This window comes from Mus musculus, chromosome 12 (genome assembly GCF_000001635.26).
Source record: "Mus musculus strain C57BL/6J chromosome 12, GRCm38.p6 C57BL/6J".
Taxonomy (NCBI): domain Eukaryota; kingdom Metazoa; phylum Chordata; class Mammalia; order Rodentia; family Muridae; genus Mus; species Mus musculus.
In genome coordinates, this window is record NC_000078.6 from 31,809,849 (window position 1) to 31,828,014 (window position 18,166).

General features: G+C 38.7%; 1 protein-coding gene across 7 annotated transcripts in view; it reads left to right on the forward strand.

The window, feature by feature from the left end:
* The window catches only part of Cog5 (component of oligomeric golgi complex 5), a 282,812-nt gene that overhangs the window by 155,030 nt on the left and 109,616 nt on the right, over positions 1-18,166 (forward strand). For all 7 annotated transcript variants that reach the window (XM_011243868.3, XM_006515084.4, XM_006515083.2 and 4 more), the window contains one exon: positions 10,277-10,358. In XM_011243868.3, coding sequence (XP_011242170.1) covers positions 10,277-10,358 — 82 coding nt within the window. The remainder of the gene's footprint in view (positions 1-10,276; positions 10,359-18,166) is intronic.

The following is an 18,166-nucleotide window of genomic DNA, read 5'->3' on the forward strand; positions in this document are numbered from 1 at the left end:
AGCTCTATTATCTTAAAGGAGAGGAACACTTCCCACCCACCCAATCCATTTAGTGAGTCTATTATACCCTTACTACTAAGCTCAAAGATGATAAAGAAAATTATAATCCAGTTCTACACAGAAGTATATGTTGAAAAAATGTTAAAATATTAATTACCACAACAGAATTCAGCAGTGTCACTGTCTTGACATGAAGATTTATTTGACATGTGATTGGGTGGATATCTAACAAAAGCAGTAAATGAGACATCAGAACCTTTCAGTTAGGTATTTCGAATGCCAGCTCTTCATTTGATTCTTGGTTAGACAACATTTTCTTCCATTATGCCAACTGTGTTTTACTCTGTTATTTCCTGTGTGTGTATCTGTGTTTGCATATGCCCTGACACCTGTGTATGTGTATACAGATCTCATCTGGGCTGACATGGAGTGCTGACTAGGACCCAGTAATATCTTAGGTAACTGGATAGCTGATGACAAAAGATGCGACTTGAGGTTGGAGAGAACTTTTAATTTATTTGTTTTTAACACTGTTTTTTTGTCATCCAACTCCCCTGACATGTAAGGCATTGCTGTTCCTAGTCACACTCCATGTCAGATGAGATGAGACTTAACTCCATAAATCTGCTTTTGAGAACTTCTTTCTTCATCTTGTATTTGCAAAGCCAGGGTTCCTCTGATTTGAGTTCAGAAGATGAATAAGGACTAATTTACAATTCATATCCACTTGGTTTCTTTGATCAAGTCTGCAGGCTTCCTCATTCATGATGTATCTCTCTATAAGGAGATCTCTGGCACAGACTTTTCTCTAAGTCATTTGCATCTTCTTTTCTTTTGATCTTAGCCTGCTTCTCTCTCACCTTTTCTCAGTCACCTCACTTGACTTAGAAACCTTTGTCCAAGTCCAAAATGTGGTGTCTCTGATGATCCTTGCTGTATGCTTTTGTCTGGAAGGAAGAAGGAAGTTCCCCCTTTCCACCCAGGCTCCTCCTGTGTTTGTAATGGTAAGTCTCTCTCTAGTCTCTCCAGAGCACTCACCTCCCTCCAGTCTCTACTAAGCACTCACCTCTCTTAAGTCTCTACTGTATAGCTCCCCACCTCAATGTTTATATCTGAAAACAAAAAACCCCAAATGTGGTGTGATAGTCAGCATTCGCTAAAGGAACAGAAATGATTAAATGAATGAATATGTATATTAAAAGGGGATTAAAGTGCCTTATAGGCTGTGGTCTAGGTGTTTTTTGTTTTTTGTTTTTTTTTAAGATTTTTATTTATTTATATGTAAGTACACTTCAGACACTCCAGAGGGAGTCAGATTTCGTTACAGATGGTTGTGAGCCACCATGTGGTTGCTGGGATTTGAACTCCAGACCTTCGGAAGAGCAGTCAGGTGCTCTTGCCCACTGAGTCATCTCATCAGCCCCCGGTCCAGGTGTTTTAACAGTAGCTATCTCATGATGGAAAGACAAAGAACCCAGTAGTTGCTCATTTCATGGACTGGATGTCTCAACAGTCCCCATCCATTGGTGGAATTCTGGGGAATTCCTAGAGTGCTGCTAGTCTTCAGTTTACATTAGAATCCTGAAGAAGCAGGTTCTAATACCCACAAAGGATGCCTCAGCAACAGGATAGATGAACTTCCCAGCAAGAGCAGGGGCAAACATGCAGAAAGCAAAAGCCTCCTTCTTCCATGTCCTTTTCATGAGGGCTGCCACCAGCAGATATGGCCCAGATTTAGGGTGAATCTTCACACCTCAAATGATCAGTCACAAACATCTCTAATAGACACGCCTAGCTGCTTGGCTTTAATTACAAATGTAGTCAATTTGACCACCAGTGTTTGACATCACAGTCTACTTACTCATTGTCAACCTGGCGCCTAATCACATTTCCTTATGTCATACTCAATTTCAGGTTGTAATTCTACCTTGCATGATGGAACTATCTTATGTGTAGCCACAAATGCATTATTTATTTTAGAATAGATGTCCATGTTCCTTGAAGAATGCTTGGTCTTTTAATTTCATAATTTAAATATGATAAGATACTCTGCAATGATGTTGTAATGTATGATAGAAATGTTGTAATGTATGAAAGAAAATGAGTAAAGAAAACATATAATATCTACTTAATATATTTGAATATATGTGCAAACATATTCTTAACAAAATAGGACAGAAATACTCATTTCACTTATAATCCTTGTTACTGCACCTGGTCGCATGGCCTTAGCTAGTATTTTTAACTACCTTCCTCTTACCCATTCTATATTCCCTCCATGTTTAACACCTTAGCAAGCCTTGTTTTTTTGTTTGTTTGTTTTGTTTTGCTGGTTTGTTTTGTTTTGGTTTTCCTTGAAGAGTGACCCATAATTTTATTCCTTAAGAGTCTGTGCCCTTTGTCATTTTGTTTCGATTGGGTTGTAGTAGTTTCCTTGACTTTATTCACAGGACACGATAACACCAAGAGGTAACCTAAAGGACCTCTTGCACTGTAGATCTGCTATTTTCTTTCTTTTTTTTTATTTTTATTTTTTTTATTAGGTATTTTCCTCGTTTACTAGATCTGCTATTTTCTTCTCCTTGTACAGAGCAATTCAAATTCCCCCAGCACTCTAGCTCAATTACTCCTTCCAACACTGGTAATCCTTTCATTGGCCATTTCCTTTACTGACATCAGAAGCTCAGATTAGCAAGTCTCAAGCTTCAGCTCAAAGGAATGTTTGTTTTATTCTGGCAGGAGTGCTTCCCTGGCCAGACCCAAACTTCTGGACCAGTAGAACTTAAGATTGTGGGGACAGGAAGTAAAAATTGCCTTAGTTTGTCACTAGGGAAGATAGTGAGTGAAAGACAGCATTTCCTGTCCTCTCCTTAATTCCTGGATTGGTGAATCCCAGGAGTGAGAGAAACTACCATATAATGGACAGTGATTCAAAGCATATACCATCTTCTGGAACACCCTGCCCCAGTTCTTAAGTCTACTGTCATGTGACTGGTACCATAACTGTCTTCAAACAACCATTCCACCATTCTCTTAGGCCAGCTGCTTCATGGAGGAGAATTTAAGCCTGATCAGTAGAGTCAGTGAGCATGGGCCCACTGTTGTACTTCTCTAGCTATGAAGTGAGTCCCTTGGTCAGAATAAATGCTGTGTGAGATACAGTGGTAATGAATAAGACATTCTGCAAGTCTACCAATGAGAGTTGGGGGCTGAAATATTTTGTGCAGGATAGGCAAATTCACTTATGTCTTATTTCTGTCTTCTGAACCCCTCTGCTGTAGTTCCTAAGTATCTCTCCTTTCTCATGCCACGTGTACCTCACACATGCTAGCAGTTGCTGCCATCTCCATGTGCAGGTATCATGTGAATCAGTTTAGCTGGATCTTGCTTTTAAGCAGAAAGTTTGTGTTTATTTTTTTATTAATATATTTTTTTAAAAAAATTATTTACATTTGTTGCTATAGATGAATTTCACTTGGGTCCCCACAGGCTTTACAAACACGGTCTCTATGAGCTTCTCTTTCTTTGCCCACCAGCTGCTCCTTTGGGAGTTCCATTTTTTTTGTACACACTCCATCTTTCTGGTTCTTCCCAAATGTATCTTGCTTTGATGTGTCATTCATTCATATATATATATATATATATAGTCATACCATATATATATATACACCATATATATATATATACCATATATATATACCATATATATATACCATATATATATACCATATATATATATACCATATATATACCATATATATATACACCATATATATATACCATATATATATACCATATTTATATAGTCATACCAGCTTCTTCCATACTGCTCTTGCTTCTCTTCTACTTTGGCCTTAGACAAATCCTCCTGTTTAGTTCCTAATTTATAGTATTGTTTCCAATCAAACTTCTATGTTACTATCCAAATGTTTTTCCTAAACTAAAATCTAGATCATGATGATATTTTCTTGTTAAATCTCTCAAGTGGCTGACCAGTACCTCATATAATGAGCAGTTGCCTCTTGATCTTACCCTTGCCTGTCTTACATCTTTACCTTCCTCTTTTCCAAATACATTCGCTTGTGCTTTTCCTCTGCCTGCCCCCTGTGTTGTGTGCTCTTCTTTTCCATATCAGAGTAGTAAATGCAGTCTTGCCTTTTGGTCAAAAACGAAAGATCTTGACTTTATAATAAAGAGAGTCCCACTGTTACCTTTGTATGTCACACGTGGACCACAAATGTCAGAATGATGACTCATATACTCAGAGTAGAGCACGTTTTTCTCACCATACTAAATGGAAGAATTATCCCTTGTATTAATACATAGCCGGTTGCTTGAAATAGCCTAAAAGCTTTTCCTGCATTCGTATTTATTGAGGAAATACCTTCAGTTTGTTCAAAGCTTTATATTGATTATTATTTAGTTTATCAATTCCTAATATTTAGAATTCTAAATCTTTTTAACAGTATCTTCGGAAGATGAATCTTTATTTTTGCTTCTGAAAAGTGAGGCACAAAATCATATAAGATTAAAACTCTTTAGGGGTGCACTAAATGTGGCCTTTGATGAATTTGAAATCTGTAGTGTTCATCCCATGAAGGAGATGAAAGAAAAAAAAAAAAGATCACATATAACAACTGCAGAAAACAAAGGAAGGGAAGGGAATTATAAAAGGCGATGATGAAAGCTATGGCTGCCCGTTATCCTGACTCCCCTGTAATGGATATTTAGAACAAGGCAAAGCTGTAAGATGAAATTTCCATATTGTGGTTTAAGATCACATCATGATACAGAGGGAGGAAATGAAGAGATGTGTAGAATACAGACAAAATTCTATTCCAAAAACTTTCTCATACTAAATCTGAGATGGGAAATGAAATAGACTTTCCCAAGAAAGTATAATTAATTTATTAGTTAGAATATTAATTTTATTTACATTTTTTCAGTTACAAAAAGTTACCAAATGTTGAAATCATTTTATTGTCCATTTTAATGTGTAAACTATCTTAAGATTATTTGTGGAGAGAAAATTTCAGTCTATGAAAAGTGCCCCCCAAACATATTTTGAACCACTTCTCTTTTCTACCCCTAGCAAGAAAAGTAGTTCACATTAGGAATCGTGTAACTGCAATTTAAAAAGAGACATCACTGTCCTTCACGTACATGGCTACTCAAAAAGGCAAAGTAGGGTCAATCTTAAGAATGTAAATGCGACACCAGGAGGTGATGGCACAGGTCTTTAATCACAGCACTGGGGAGGCAGAGGCAGGCAGCTTGCTCTGCCAAGTGTGTTCTAGGATAGCCAAAACTACACTATCTTGAAGGCAAAGCAAAGCCAGAGAGAGGGGGTGGGGGAGGGAGGGAGGGAGAGAGGGAGGGAGGGAGGGAGGGAGGGAGAGAGAGAGAGAGAGAGAAATATATAAAAGTTTCAGGTATCAAAGCAAGTTGATTTCAATAGTGTGGTCAAAGCAGACTTGGCAAAACATACCCTTAGTGACTCTGGAGAAGGAGGCAGATGAATTGTGATGGGGTCAAGTTCATCTCAAAACAAACAAAAGAGAGAAATTTTATTCTTGCCTATCTTGAGTGAATCAGAAAATTTGAAATCTCTCTGGGTTGAAGTTATAGCATTAGACAAGGACTGTTCTGTCTCCCGAGGCTCAGTAATCTATTAAAGCAAGCATATACATTATAGTCTGAAGTAGTTCACTGGAGCCTGCCATCAGTGTGAGGATCATTTAATATTAAGGAATCTATTAATACTTCAGTGTCTCCAATTAAAATAACATACTGAAATCTACATTTGTCTTGGTACAGAATAAGAAACAAACTTTAATATTCAGGGTTATTGTTTTTAAAAATTCATAGAGACTCACCATAAAATATTTTCGTTGTTGTTTTTGTTTCATTATCTTACTATATATCTTACCCAGACTGGCTTCAAACTTGGGATCCTCTTGCCTCAGCCTCCTTGGCATGTTGTGATTATAGGTATGCATCACCATTTCTTGTAAATACTTTGTGTGTTTATGTGTGAGATATGTGTTTGTACATATGTACATGCAGATGTGGAGAGCAGAAATCAATCTTGTGTCGTATTTCCTCACTTCTCACTTTTGGAGACTGTCTCTCACTGAATCCAGAGCTAGGTGTTTTGGCTAGACTGGCTGGCCACTAACAGCCAGGGCATGAACCTCTGTCTCCTTATACTGAGGTCACACATGCACTGAGGAACATGGTTGCTGGTTCTCATGCCCAGAATTCACTCCCAGGTCATCATGCTTACACAGTAAGTACTTTGTCCACTGAGTCATTCCTATACCCACGAACTTTTTGATAGTGGTGAAATAAAAGCTAAAGTTTAACATCATAACCATTTCTAATTCTAAAGTACAGTAGTGTTACCTATGCATACCATGTTTTCAGGAATCTCTAAATATATAAATACACACACACACACACATTACAGATTAAAAATATTTTTGGCTTATTTTATTTAGCATATGCCTGCAAAGTTTATCTGGTTTTTACTATTTGATAGAATTTATTTTGGTTTTAGCTGTGAATAATATTCTATTATATGCATATACCATTTTTTTAAAGTTTTCATTGAAATATGATGACATCACTTTCCCTCTTTCTTTCCTCCAATCCTTCCTCAAACCCCAATTACGCCCTCCATGCTAAAAAGTTAATGACCTCTTTTTCTTTGACTATTATTGCAACAAACATATATGTTTATATGAATATCTATGTATGAATATACATATATGATCTGCTGACTGTATTTTTTTCTGTCTGTGTGTGTATATGGTGTCAAAACTGACCATCTGCTGTGGACAACCAATATGGGGCTCATCCTTAGGAGAGAATAGTTCTCCTTCCACCAATCCTTAGTCATGTGTAGCTCCTTGCCTAGGGGTGGAGGAGCATGCAGCCTCCCTCTGTGTTAACCTGTCCAGTGACAACACCATTATCCCAGTTTTGTTTATGTAGCAATTTCTAGAAGAGACGATCTCACAGCAGAATTCCTGCTTTTCTGACTCCTAAAGACTTTCTGTCCCCTCTTCCAACAAGTTCCCTGACTCATAGATGCAGGAGCTGTGAAATAGATGCATTGACGCTGGGCTCCCCACTATCTGTTGATCTCTGTATTGTTGTTTAGTTGTCATTTTCAGTGATGGTCTCTACTTGCTGTCGAGAGGCTTCTTTTATGGGGTATGGTGCCACAGTTATCTGTGGTTATGAAGCTAAGATGTAGAGCATATTAGGGAATTATGCTGGTCTAGCAAAGTGTTGGTAGTAGATTCTTTTCTAAGATCCATGATCTCGTTAGTGCCAGGAAGCTGCCTGGGTTTCTAGTAGCAGGCAGATCTTCCTGCTTTAGAGTGGACCTCAGTCCACTCACTGTTGATTGGCCCTGACACGAATGCCGCTTGTTGCCCCTTATTAATTTTCTTACCATGCTGGTAACTGCTGCGGTTCCAAGCTATTGCAGCTTTGTTGGTTGTTCCCCTCCATTGGCAGCGTGCACAGTAGTTGCTGGTACTATGGAAGCTAGACCACAGGAAGGAGGCTTTCAGGTTAGACACAGCTTGAATCATCTGAGTCCTATGAGCTAGGTGTGCAGTGACTTCAGTAATAGGGGCCCATCCTCAACACCTGAGAGAGAACAATGATTATATTGCTCATCTAGATTGTTTTGGGATTTAGTTGGCTTACCATGGCCAACTATTCAAAACGAAGTTTCTCATGCCTGGTACTGGGCATCTTATCAGTCTGTGGTTCTTGTGGGGCTAAATGGCTTAAGTGTGTGTGTATTACATACACTTATATGTATTATATATAATTTTAGGTAAACATAAGATAATCCATAACACTTTATCACATAACCTGGATGTGCTTTGCCTTCGATCACTGTGTTGCCTTCTGTGTTGACCACTTATCCAGTAATATTTTAGGATTTCGTAGGTTGCTTTCACTTCTTTCCTTTTGTAAGTAATGGTGCAGTGAGTCCAATGGGTATGTAAAATCTCTATCTGAGATAAATATTCAGAAGTAGGATTCGTAAGTCATGTGCTAATTCTTATTTTAACATCTCTATGTGTGGTGCAAGTGCATGCCGTGGTTATCTGGGAATTCCACACCCACTTGCCTAGTTTCTTGCCATAAGAAGCACTGGGTTTACCAATGTGCACTGCCACCGGCAGCTTTTTTTGTGGCTTCTGGAATTAAGTGGCAGGGCCTCGTGCTTATGTGACCAGAACTTGCCCCGCTAAGCCATTTCCACAGTCCTACTGTCCTGTGTAATGCCTATGGTATTTTACTTTCCTCTCAAAAGTGCTCTGTTTGTAGGACATCCTTGCCAAAACCTGTTCTGTTTGGGTTTGTGGTTTTGGTTTTGTTTTCTGTTTGTAGCACAAGGAGTGTGATAGTGACTGGACACCTGGTAGTACTGGCTCAGAGAAGGTACTGTAATGACAAGCCTCTTCTCTCTTGCCTCAATTGGACAGTGGCCAATTTATTAATGGGTACAATGTGTCTTTGTGACTCTGGTTTGCACTTCCCTGCTGGCTCATGATGTTGACCCTGCTGTTATTTTATTTGGGGAAACTTCTACTTAATCCGTTTCTCTCATTTTAATCAGCTCTTCTTTTGTTGTTATAGATTAGTGTGTTCCAAGCATTAACCCCTCATCGTGACTGTGATTGGCAAATGCTCTTCCTATCCATTTGATTTCATACAGACTGTTTTTATTTACACACCGACATTTTTCAGTTTTAATGCCAGAGTCATGTCCAGGAATTATTGTGGCATATGTTGTCTTGGAGCTACGTCACATTTTCTTTTAGGAATTTTGCTGTTTTAAGTCTTGTTATAGTCTTCATTTTGAGTTAATTTTTATTATTGTATAAGGTACAGATTCTGTTTCATTTTTTTAGCATGTGTATATCTAGCTTTCTCAGTATGTTTGTTGAGCAGACAACACTTTCTTTGTATAGCATTGGTCCCTTGCTGTGGAACATATGACCATGTGAATGCAAAGCTTTGCATTGTTTGCTATGTATTTGGTTCTGCTGGTCTTGTATCTGATTCTATGCTATAGTTTTGGTTTAATTTTTACCACACTGATAGTGTTTCATTATTAAAATATATATTATATGGTTATTTTGAAATTACTATGTACATACCTAGAATTAAAATACATAGAAATTAACATATGAAATTAGTATTTTTCTATTTCAAACTTAGTAGGCTACCAGTGACAAGCATACCAAAATACCTTAGTATAGTTGTTCAAATTTCTTAGAATGTAATTTTATTCTAAAATGTAATATTTTTAATTAATATTTTTGAGATTTTTGAAAAATTATATATATGGATATTTTGTCAGCATATACAGTATGCACTGTGTGCATGCAGTGTCTATTGAGGTTGGAGGGCAGAAAGCAGTATTGGATCTCAGCCATGTGCCTGCTGGATCTTCTGGAAGAACAACCAGTACTCTTTAACTGCTGAGCCACCTCTCCAGCCCCTGTTTTCTTTTTTAAAAATTCTGTGTATATCAATACTTGCCCTTCCATTTCAGTGTTTAGTTATAAAACATGCTCAAATTTGTATACAAATATCCTGATATTTTGAGTTAATAATAATTCTGTCATTTTTGTTTCTTTATAAAAAATCTATAACAAGTCTTTGAGCATTCTCTTTTATAACGCTAACCATGCTTGATCTGTGTATGCTTTGCCAATCTTGTTACAGTCTCACAAATTGCTTGTGGATATCAAAGGATGAAGATGATAATAGATCCCATTCATCAAGGGTTTATTGTATGTCATGTACTGGCCCAAGGCTTTAATTAACCTCTGTAATCTTCATAGAGCAGTGCAGCGATGGTTCTCCTGTCAGCTCGTCTTGTAGATGAGGCGATGAAGGCTGAGGATGTCTACACTCCTCGCCCAAGGCCAGGGCACTAGGGTAGAAGAGCAGGATAGACTAGCAAGTAATTGCTTGGATGTAAACAGCACTTGACTCTCTTTCTATTGGTGACTTTACGTATGCGTTATGACAAAGTGTCTGTGAGTGAATGTCACATGTATGTGGACACTCTGGATAAGAGTTACCAATAGTCATGAGCCACCTGATATGAGTGCTGGGAACCTCTTGGGGCCTTGAGAAGAGCAATTCTTGTTATTACCTGCTGAGTATCTTCCAACCTTTGTTACACATCTTGAAATAAACGAATGATCTCCTGTTCTGTATCTTTGGTTTTCAGGATGGACAGCCTGAAATTTTATACATGTTTTGGAATGCAGTCACCCTGGCACTTTCTTCTCACTTTCATTCAGCAACAAACTGTAAGTTACCATCCATTTGGATTCATTTCAGATGTTTAGTTACTTTAAAATTTGAGGTCAAAAATATTGGTTCATAAAAATAACTTATGTTAAAACTATCATCTTAACATAAATAATGCTTAATGAGGGATCTCTTAGCCACTTGATTAGTTTTACAATTAATATTTAGAATAAAATTCTTTTTGTTGTAGTTGAGACAGGCTTTCTCTATATAACAACCTTGGCTCTCCTGAAACTCACTTTATAGATGAGGCTGGCTTCAAAATCACAGAGATCTACTTGCCTCTGCCTTCCAAGGACTGGAATAAAAGGCGTGTGCCACCAGTCCCAGCTTAGAATAACATTCTTAATTGAGCTGAGTATTTCCTATATAGATAATTTAAAGCCATTGATGTTAATTTAGTTAATGCTTTACTAGAGTGAATTCTTTTTTAAATGAAGCTATAAAAATGAAAATTTGATACAAGTAAAGATAGGAACTGTGAGTTACAAGTTGGTTGTTAGAATATGATTCTCTTGGACCTATCAGATGGCTCAACAAGTAAAGGCACTTGCCACTCAAGGCTGGTGACCTATGTTTTATTTCAGGATCCACATAAAAATAGAGAAAACTTACATGGTTGTGTGAGAAGTGCTATTTTTTTAATATGCAGAGCTAAATAAGCTGTATTGCTTAAAACCAAACCAAATTGAAACAAAACAAACAAACAAACAAACAAAAAAAAACCAAGTAGCAGGAACCGACTCCACAAAGCTGCCTTTTGACACCCACATGCACAAGGAAGGAAACCCCCCCCCATTATATATACATACAATAATAAGAAGTATAAAGAAAAAAAATAGGATCCACAAAACTTGTTGTCGTTGTTGCTATTTCTATGAGATAGGACCTCAATATAGAGCTCAGGATGGCCTTGAGACATGGCAGAATATCTAAAATACAATGAAATATGTGTATGAGCTTCATGGCCAAATTCCAGAACAGTGAATGTAGGTTTTTGCAAGGGCTGTAAGAGTTTGTGTGTGGTTAAATTTTTATTGATAATCCTTTACTGACATGGCCCACTATATAGTGAACCTTGTTCAGGGCTGAGAAGGCGGAGTTGAATGAGCTAGACTACTTCCTGCTTCCTGCTCCACCTCTAGTGAGATATGCCACATAGTTAAGCAGCTACTTCACTTAGGATGATTGACTGCTGTCAATCACTTAGTCTTGTAAGGGTCCTGATTCTCTCTCTCTGCATTTGGTTTCTGGTTGTTGTGAGCTTTATTGTATAGAGTAAAAGTTCCCAATTTTAACATAAAGTTATGTGAATTTTGGCAAATGCTTATATATTTATCTTGTCATTACATAAGATGTAGACATTTCCATCCCTTCCCAAATATCCTTGATTTTAGTTAATCTACACCTTCAGAAGCAGAGCACAATTCTCTATCGTCCCAACCACAGGGAACGGGAAATGGCAACTGTCTCCGTTCTTCATGGTGATTGGATGGCAGAAAAGACATCAAAAAAGGGATTGTGTTTTGGAAATCTTTATGAAGACACACATTTCAAAAGCCCTATTGATATTAATGTACATCTTAGAACTTATTTTGTTGTTATAAAACACTATGACCAAAAGCAACTTGGGGAGGAAAGGTTTATTTCATGTTAAACTTACTTTTAGGTAACAGTCCATCACTGAAGGAAGTCAGGGCAGGAGCTCCAGCAGGGAAGGAGCCTGGAGGCAAGAACTGAAGCAGAGGCCATGAAGTAATGCAGCTTCCTGCTTCCTGGCCTGCTCACTCGTGTTTCTCTCTCACGTTATCCAGGACTATTTCCCAGGGACCTTCTCATGCCCTACAGACTTACCTACAGGCCAACCCTATGGAAGCATTTTCTCAACTTGACTCTAGGACTCTATGGCAAACAGTCTAGTCATTGTCACATATTTTAAATAGTCTGCTCAGTCCAGTGTAACTTATAAAAATTGATAACTTTCCTAAAATTTTTAATCACAAATCTTCCTGGAAAGGCCTATTGTAAATGTGGATAATGGTTCCTTCTCACCTGTGCTGTATTTCCACTTCCTTGTTCCTACTCGGCTCTCCCTGGCTAATCAGAAGCCCATTCCCAGCAGGATACATCTTACAACACCCAAGTGCTTTCTTTCCCTCCAAGGCTGGTACTGTGTGAAAGTGGTAGAAAACAATTAACCTTATCATTAAACATAATATACTAAGGATTATTTATTTTTTGATCCAAAGTCTCATACATCTTGAAAACAAGAAGTTGGCACACACTGACTCTCATCTATCAAAGCAACTGCAATAACACAGTCCTCTCCAACTTTTAAGTTAGACACTGAATAAAGTTTGCAAGAGTTATTTCTAGACCCTGAACCATGAGGAAAGGAAGCAATCTGAACTTCGAGGTCACTCAGCTTTCTGCTTAGCTGTTCCAGACAGCCGTACAAAACTCAAGAAGCAAGGAGTTGCTCTCCTAACAATCAGGGTTCTCTAGAGTAACCAAATAATAGAATTAGTCTCTCTATATATAGAAAGGGGATTTATTGGAATGACTTACAGGCTGCAGTCCAGCTAATTCAACAATGGCTAGCTATGAATAGAAAGTCTAAGAAATTAGTAGTTGCTCAGTCTGAAAAGCTGTATGTATGTCTTAGCTGGTTTTCAATAAATGCTGGAGTCCTGAGGAAGCCGGCTCCCATGTCAGTGAAGGAACAAATATGCTAGCATGGGGAGGGACAGCAGGCAGAGAGCAAAAGCTTCCTTTTATGCCCTTCTATTGCCTTCTAGCAAAAGATTAAAGGTATGTCTTCCTCAACATCAAGATCAAAGGCATCTATCTTCCTGGCTTGAAGGTCCAGACTAGAAGTGGATTCACCCACTTCAAACCAAGCAAAAAGATCTCTCACTGGTGTGCCTTCCATTTCTGGACTGTAATTCATTCCAGATATAGTCCAATTGACAACAAAAGAATAGACGTCCCGCTGTGTTTGCTCAGTTGAGCCCAAGCACAACAAAATATGTCATCAACAATGTAGAATCACGTAGCCAGCATGTAATTCCAGTGTGCACACCTGGGAGAGACAGCAGAGTAGGATCCATCCCCAGAAAGAGCAGAGACATTGGAATAATCAATGAAAGAGTCAAGCAGGAGTTTAAAGCCCTTCTACAAGCATTTATATTTATATTTATTCAAGTGTTTCAGAGGCAAGTGAGTAAATCAACACTGTAAAGAAACTTATGATATCTAAAATTATTTCAATAAGTGAGAATGGTAGCAGATTTAACCCTAAAGGAGGGAAGGGCTTAAGGATTTAAAGACATAAACACCAACATTATTCCAAGTAAAGTCCGAGGAAGGAAAGCAAAGAACGCTTTGACTTTCTGCATTGTGGGACTTACATGCCAAAGTCTTAAAGCTGAGGGAGAAAAGGAACAAAGAATTGTTGAGAATATTCAAACCACCTGTGTTAGGAACTAAATAATGCTTGTGTCCCCACCACACACATGCAACTAATATATTGAACACAAATCTCCATTGTGACATTGGGACAGAGCTTGTTGTGTGACTTTTTCTGGGGAAAGTCACATTGACAGAGCAGTGAAAATCTTCATCCAAGTCCAGCTTGGTGAACCAGTGAACCAGGGCTACTTAGGCACGCATGAACAACTCAAGATGTACAACTCAGCAATCTCCTTGATGCCTCTTGCAAGCTGCAACATCAAGAAATCTCATGTCAGTCAACTTTACTATTAGGTGTGATAGGAATCGCCTGTGGGAAGGGGGTTCAGAAGTTTCTAATCCCCATTCCTTCCCTCCACTCACCCCACCCGATGGAAGTTAATGAGGTGAAAGTCCTCACAACTGCTCCAGTGTGGCCGAAGCAGCTACACCACAGCAATCTTATGGAAGAAATTAAGTTAAATAGCATCATGGAGTAGGGCCCTAATCTCATGCAATTTATATTTCCATACAAAAGAGACTAGTAAGAGCTTGCCTACTGTGAGACTCCCTGGGAAGCTGGTAGCCACCATCAAGCCAGAAAGAGGAAATGTACCCTGTCTGAATTTTTATTTTGGTTGCTGTAATCTAGCACTGTTGAATATTAGAATGTATTCTATCACTTTTTTTTTAAAACAAGTTCTTTAAGATACAGGGTTGTTATAGACATGATTCTTTTCCCTTAATGACTTTTGAACTTTTTTAACTTTTCATTTTATTTTGTATGTGTGGACTTTCTAATATAAGCATTTCATGGCATACATCTGGAGCTCCAAGAACAACTTTTGAAAGTTCATTTCCTCCTCCTTCTGTTGGTTCCTGGGATTGAACTCAGGTCACCAGTCACCTAGGGTGGGCGCTCTTACTCACTGAGCTATCACTGTCGTGATTTGTTTTAAATTTTTCTCAGTGTGATATATCTACTCCCAGAGCCTTTAGCATAATACAAATATCTTAAACTTTTTAAGTATAATGTTTTTATTCTTTGAAAGAAGTTTTAAGCTTATACAACTTAGATACCACTCTGTGGCTTTTACTCCTGCTCTTTTGTTAGATTGCCTTCCTTGTGTCTCAGACATTGTATTTTACCTGGCTTGGTGCTGGTGGCCTTTGCTGTCTTTAAGAGCTCTTGCTGTCTGCTTCAGACACAGATCGAACCTTCTGAGACTTATTTTAAGATCTATTAGCAAAGTTGGAGCAGTGATCAATCTAGGAATAATTCCTTCCTGATTCAGATGTAGAACTTTTGGCACCTTTCCACATCCCTGAGGTGCGCGCCATCAGGCTCCCAGCCAGGCTGTAAGGAACAGAGATTATTTCCAGCCCTGTGTGACTAACAGATTTTTCCCCTCTACTGTTTGGGGTGGCTGTTTATCCTCTAGGGCTGAAAATCACAACATGCTGGGATGAATTTTGCCACGTACTCTGGGTGGACCCTTTGCAGGTCTTTTGAGATAGTGTAGCTTTCCCCTCTCTGTACGTCCTTCCATAGTCTGTTGTGCAGGTCTGTTAACCCCATTCCTGTGCTGTGGCCTGGAAATTCCTTCCAAAAGAGTAAGCAGGAAGACTCTGTTTCTTGCCTTTCAGAGATCACGTCATTTGTTCTGTGATATAAAATGTCTTAGAAAAACCACTGTTTCAAAGATTGCATCCACTAACGTATGCAGTCATATAGGAGGGTCAGTTTGGCTCTTGTGTACCATCTTAACCAGTCAGAAGCTGAAGTCCCTAATCTAGTTTTATTACCACTTACCACCACCACTATTTAACCTTTATTAGATTTATTTATTTATGATGGTTGTGAGCCACTGTGTGGTTGCTGGGAATTGAACTCGGGACCTCTTTAAGAGCAGTTCGTGCTCTTAACAGCTGAGCCATCTTTCTAGCCCCCCTGTTGAGCCATCTTATCAGATTCCCTATGTAGTATAAAAGGTAGTGGTGCTATTGGTGGTGGGAGGTGTGTGTGGAGAGGGAGACAGAGACAGACAGACAGACAGACAGACAGACAGACAGAGATTTTGTTCATCTTTGTTTGCCTGTCTTACTTTCTTTACCCATTCTAGATCTCAGTACTGGCCATCCATCCATTCTGCTTTACCTCATTTTGTTCTCACTGAGTAACCAACCCTCTGAAGGCAGGACAGTGTCCCATTCAGAAGCTCAGATTCTGAAGCCTTTTCTTCCACGTTAGAGCTGGGTTCCCCTTGACCTTGAGCAGCTGCCTGGACTTTCCTCCTCTCCCTCGGCTGTGCGTCCACTCTTGCTCAGTCTCCTCTCCCTCGGCTGTGCGTCCACTCTTGCTCAGTCTCCTCCCCCTCGGCTGTGCATCCTCTCTTGCTCAGTCTCCTCTCCCTCGGCTGTGCATCCGCTCTTGCTCAGTCTCCTCCTCCTCGGCTGTGCGTCCTCTCTTGCTCAATCTGCTTTGGAGAAAGCTCTTACCAGCACCAGTGGTGCTTTGCTTTCTGCCTTGGAGTTCTGGTTTCTCCTTGAATGTAAACTTACATTTTCAGTCTAATCACAACCAATACAAGTCTTCCTCTTTAGTTACTGTTTATTCTCCTTTTGTCCTCTTCTCTCTTTCTCATGAGAGTGATTTCTACTTTTGTCTTCATTTCCATTCTGTCCATTTCCCAGCTAGGTGTAACTAACAGGTCTGACTATCTTCCACGATTTTATTGAAACTGTTCTCATTAAGGTTACCAGTGACCTACTTCTTAATTGTGAAATTCAGGGTATGTTTTTCAGTTCTTACCTCTTGGGGCCATCTGTTTGTGAGTCAAAGAAGCTACTGAGAGGACATATAATTATTTTAGGCAGAGATTCTCATTAATATTTCACATTTAGAGTAGTCTGTATCTTCTGATATCATTATTACTTTAATAACTTCCTTGGGGAGAATTCCAAAGTAAGTCGTTTGTCAAGCATCTTCCATGTTTTAGCGTGCATGGTCCCTGTAGTGTGCTGTAGAGCTTCTTCACATTCTAGGCAAGCCTTGTTAAGGAATGGAGCCATCTGCAGAGTTGAAGATTACAGGCAATGTAACAGATTGTCTTAAGTAATATTTTGGCAGAATGTATCTAAGGGGAATTTTCCTAGGAACATGCTCTTACTGATTATGCATGTTCATGCTTGGCAAAAATAGTCTACTAGAAAGTATAGTTCTTGGGTTTGAACAAACAATAAAATTAAATTTAGTTTATTCAAAAGTAAAATGCTAAACCTGTAACTATGAAGATAAAATTATTTAATATAGCAAGTCCTTTTCATTATCTGTGGGTCGTGATTAGTTGCAAAATATGGTTTCTAAGCCTTTTGTCTATTCTTTTCTCTTGTAGTTTCCAGATAAAAATATTGACTCAGCAAACTATTGGTATGATCTATATTTTTTTTAAAGATTTATTTATTTATTATATGTAAGTACACTGCAGCTGTCTTCAGACACTCCAGAAGAGGACATCAGATCTTGTTACAGATGGTTGTGAGCCACCATGTGGTTGCTGGGATTTGAACTCTGGACCTTCGGAAGAGCAGTCGGGTGCTCTTACCCACTGAGCCATCTCACCAGCCCCATGATCTATATTTTTAAGTTTCAACAGAAACAAGCAAAGTGAACATACTTTTTTTTTCTCATTTGAGACTTTCCAGAATTTTTCATCATAAAAAATGTTTCATTATTCTCCATAGCCCATATTAATAATTTATCTGCTGTGTCTAATTACCACCACCACATGAATATTTGCCCCATAAAACAAGGAGTGCTCTTCATGAAAGTGGCATCTCCAATGGCTAGTGAATCACATGACCCACAGCAGAGATTTAGTAAATAGGACCTGGCAGACAGAAATAAGAGGGAAGGGATGACGGAAGATGCTGTGTCCTTTCATGAAAACTTAGTATTTAAAAATGGTAGGGGGTTGGTGTAGAGGTGGCTCAGTGGTTAACAGTATTGGCTGCTATTCCAAGGTTTGACTCCTAGTTTATGTTATATCCAGGTTTAGTGGTATATACCTTTAATCCCAGTACCCAGGAAGCAGAAGCAAGTAGGTTTCTGTGAGGGAAACTTGGTCTACATAGTGAGTTCCAGGCCAGTCAGTGCCACAAAGTAAGACCCTGTCACAAAGAAAAGAAAGAAAAAGGGAAAAACAAACAACAAATGTTATGAGACTTAGAACAAATAAGGTAGCTAATAAATATGACTGCTTTCTTTTTGGTCTTTTTTAATATTAGAACATTTGGAAGGCATAGGTGAGACGATCAGAAGTTTTGGCCACCCTGAACCACACTTCACCTTGTCTTA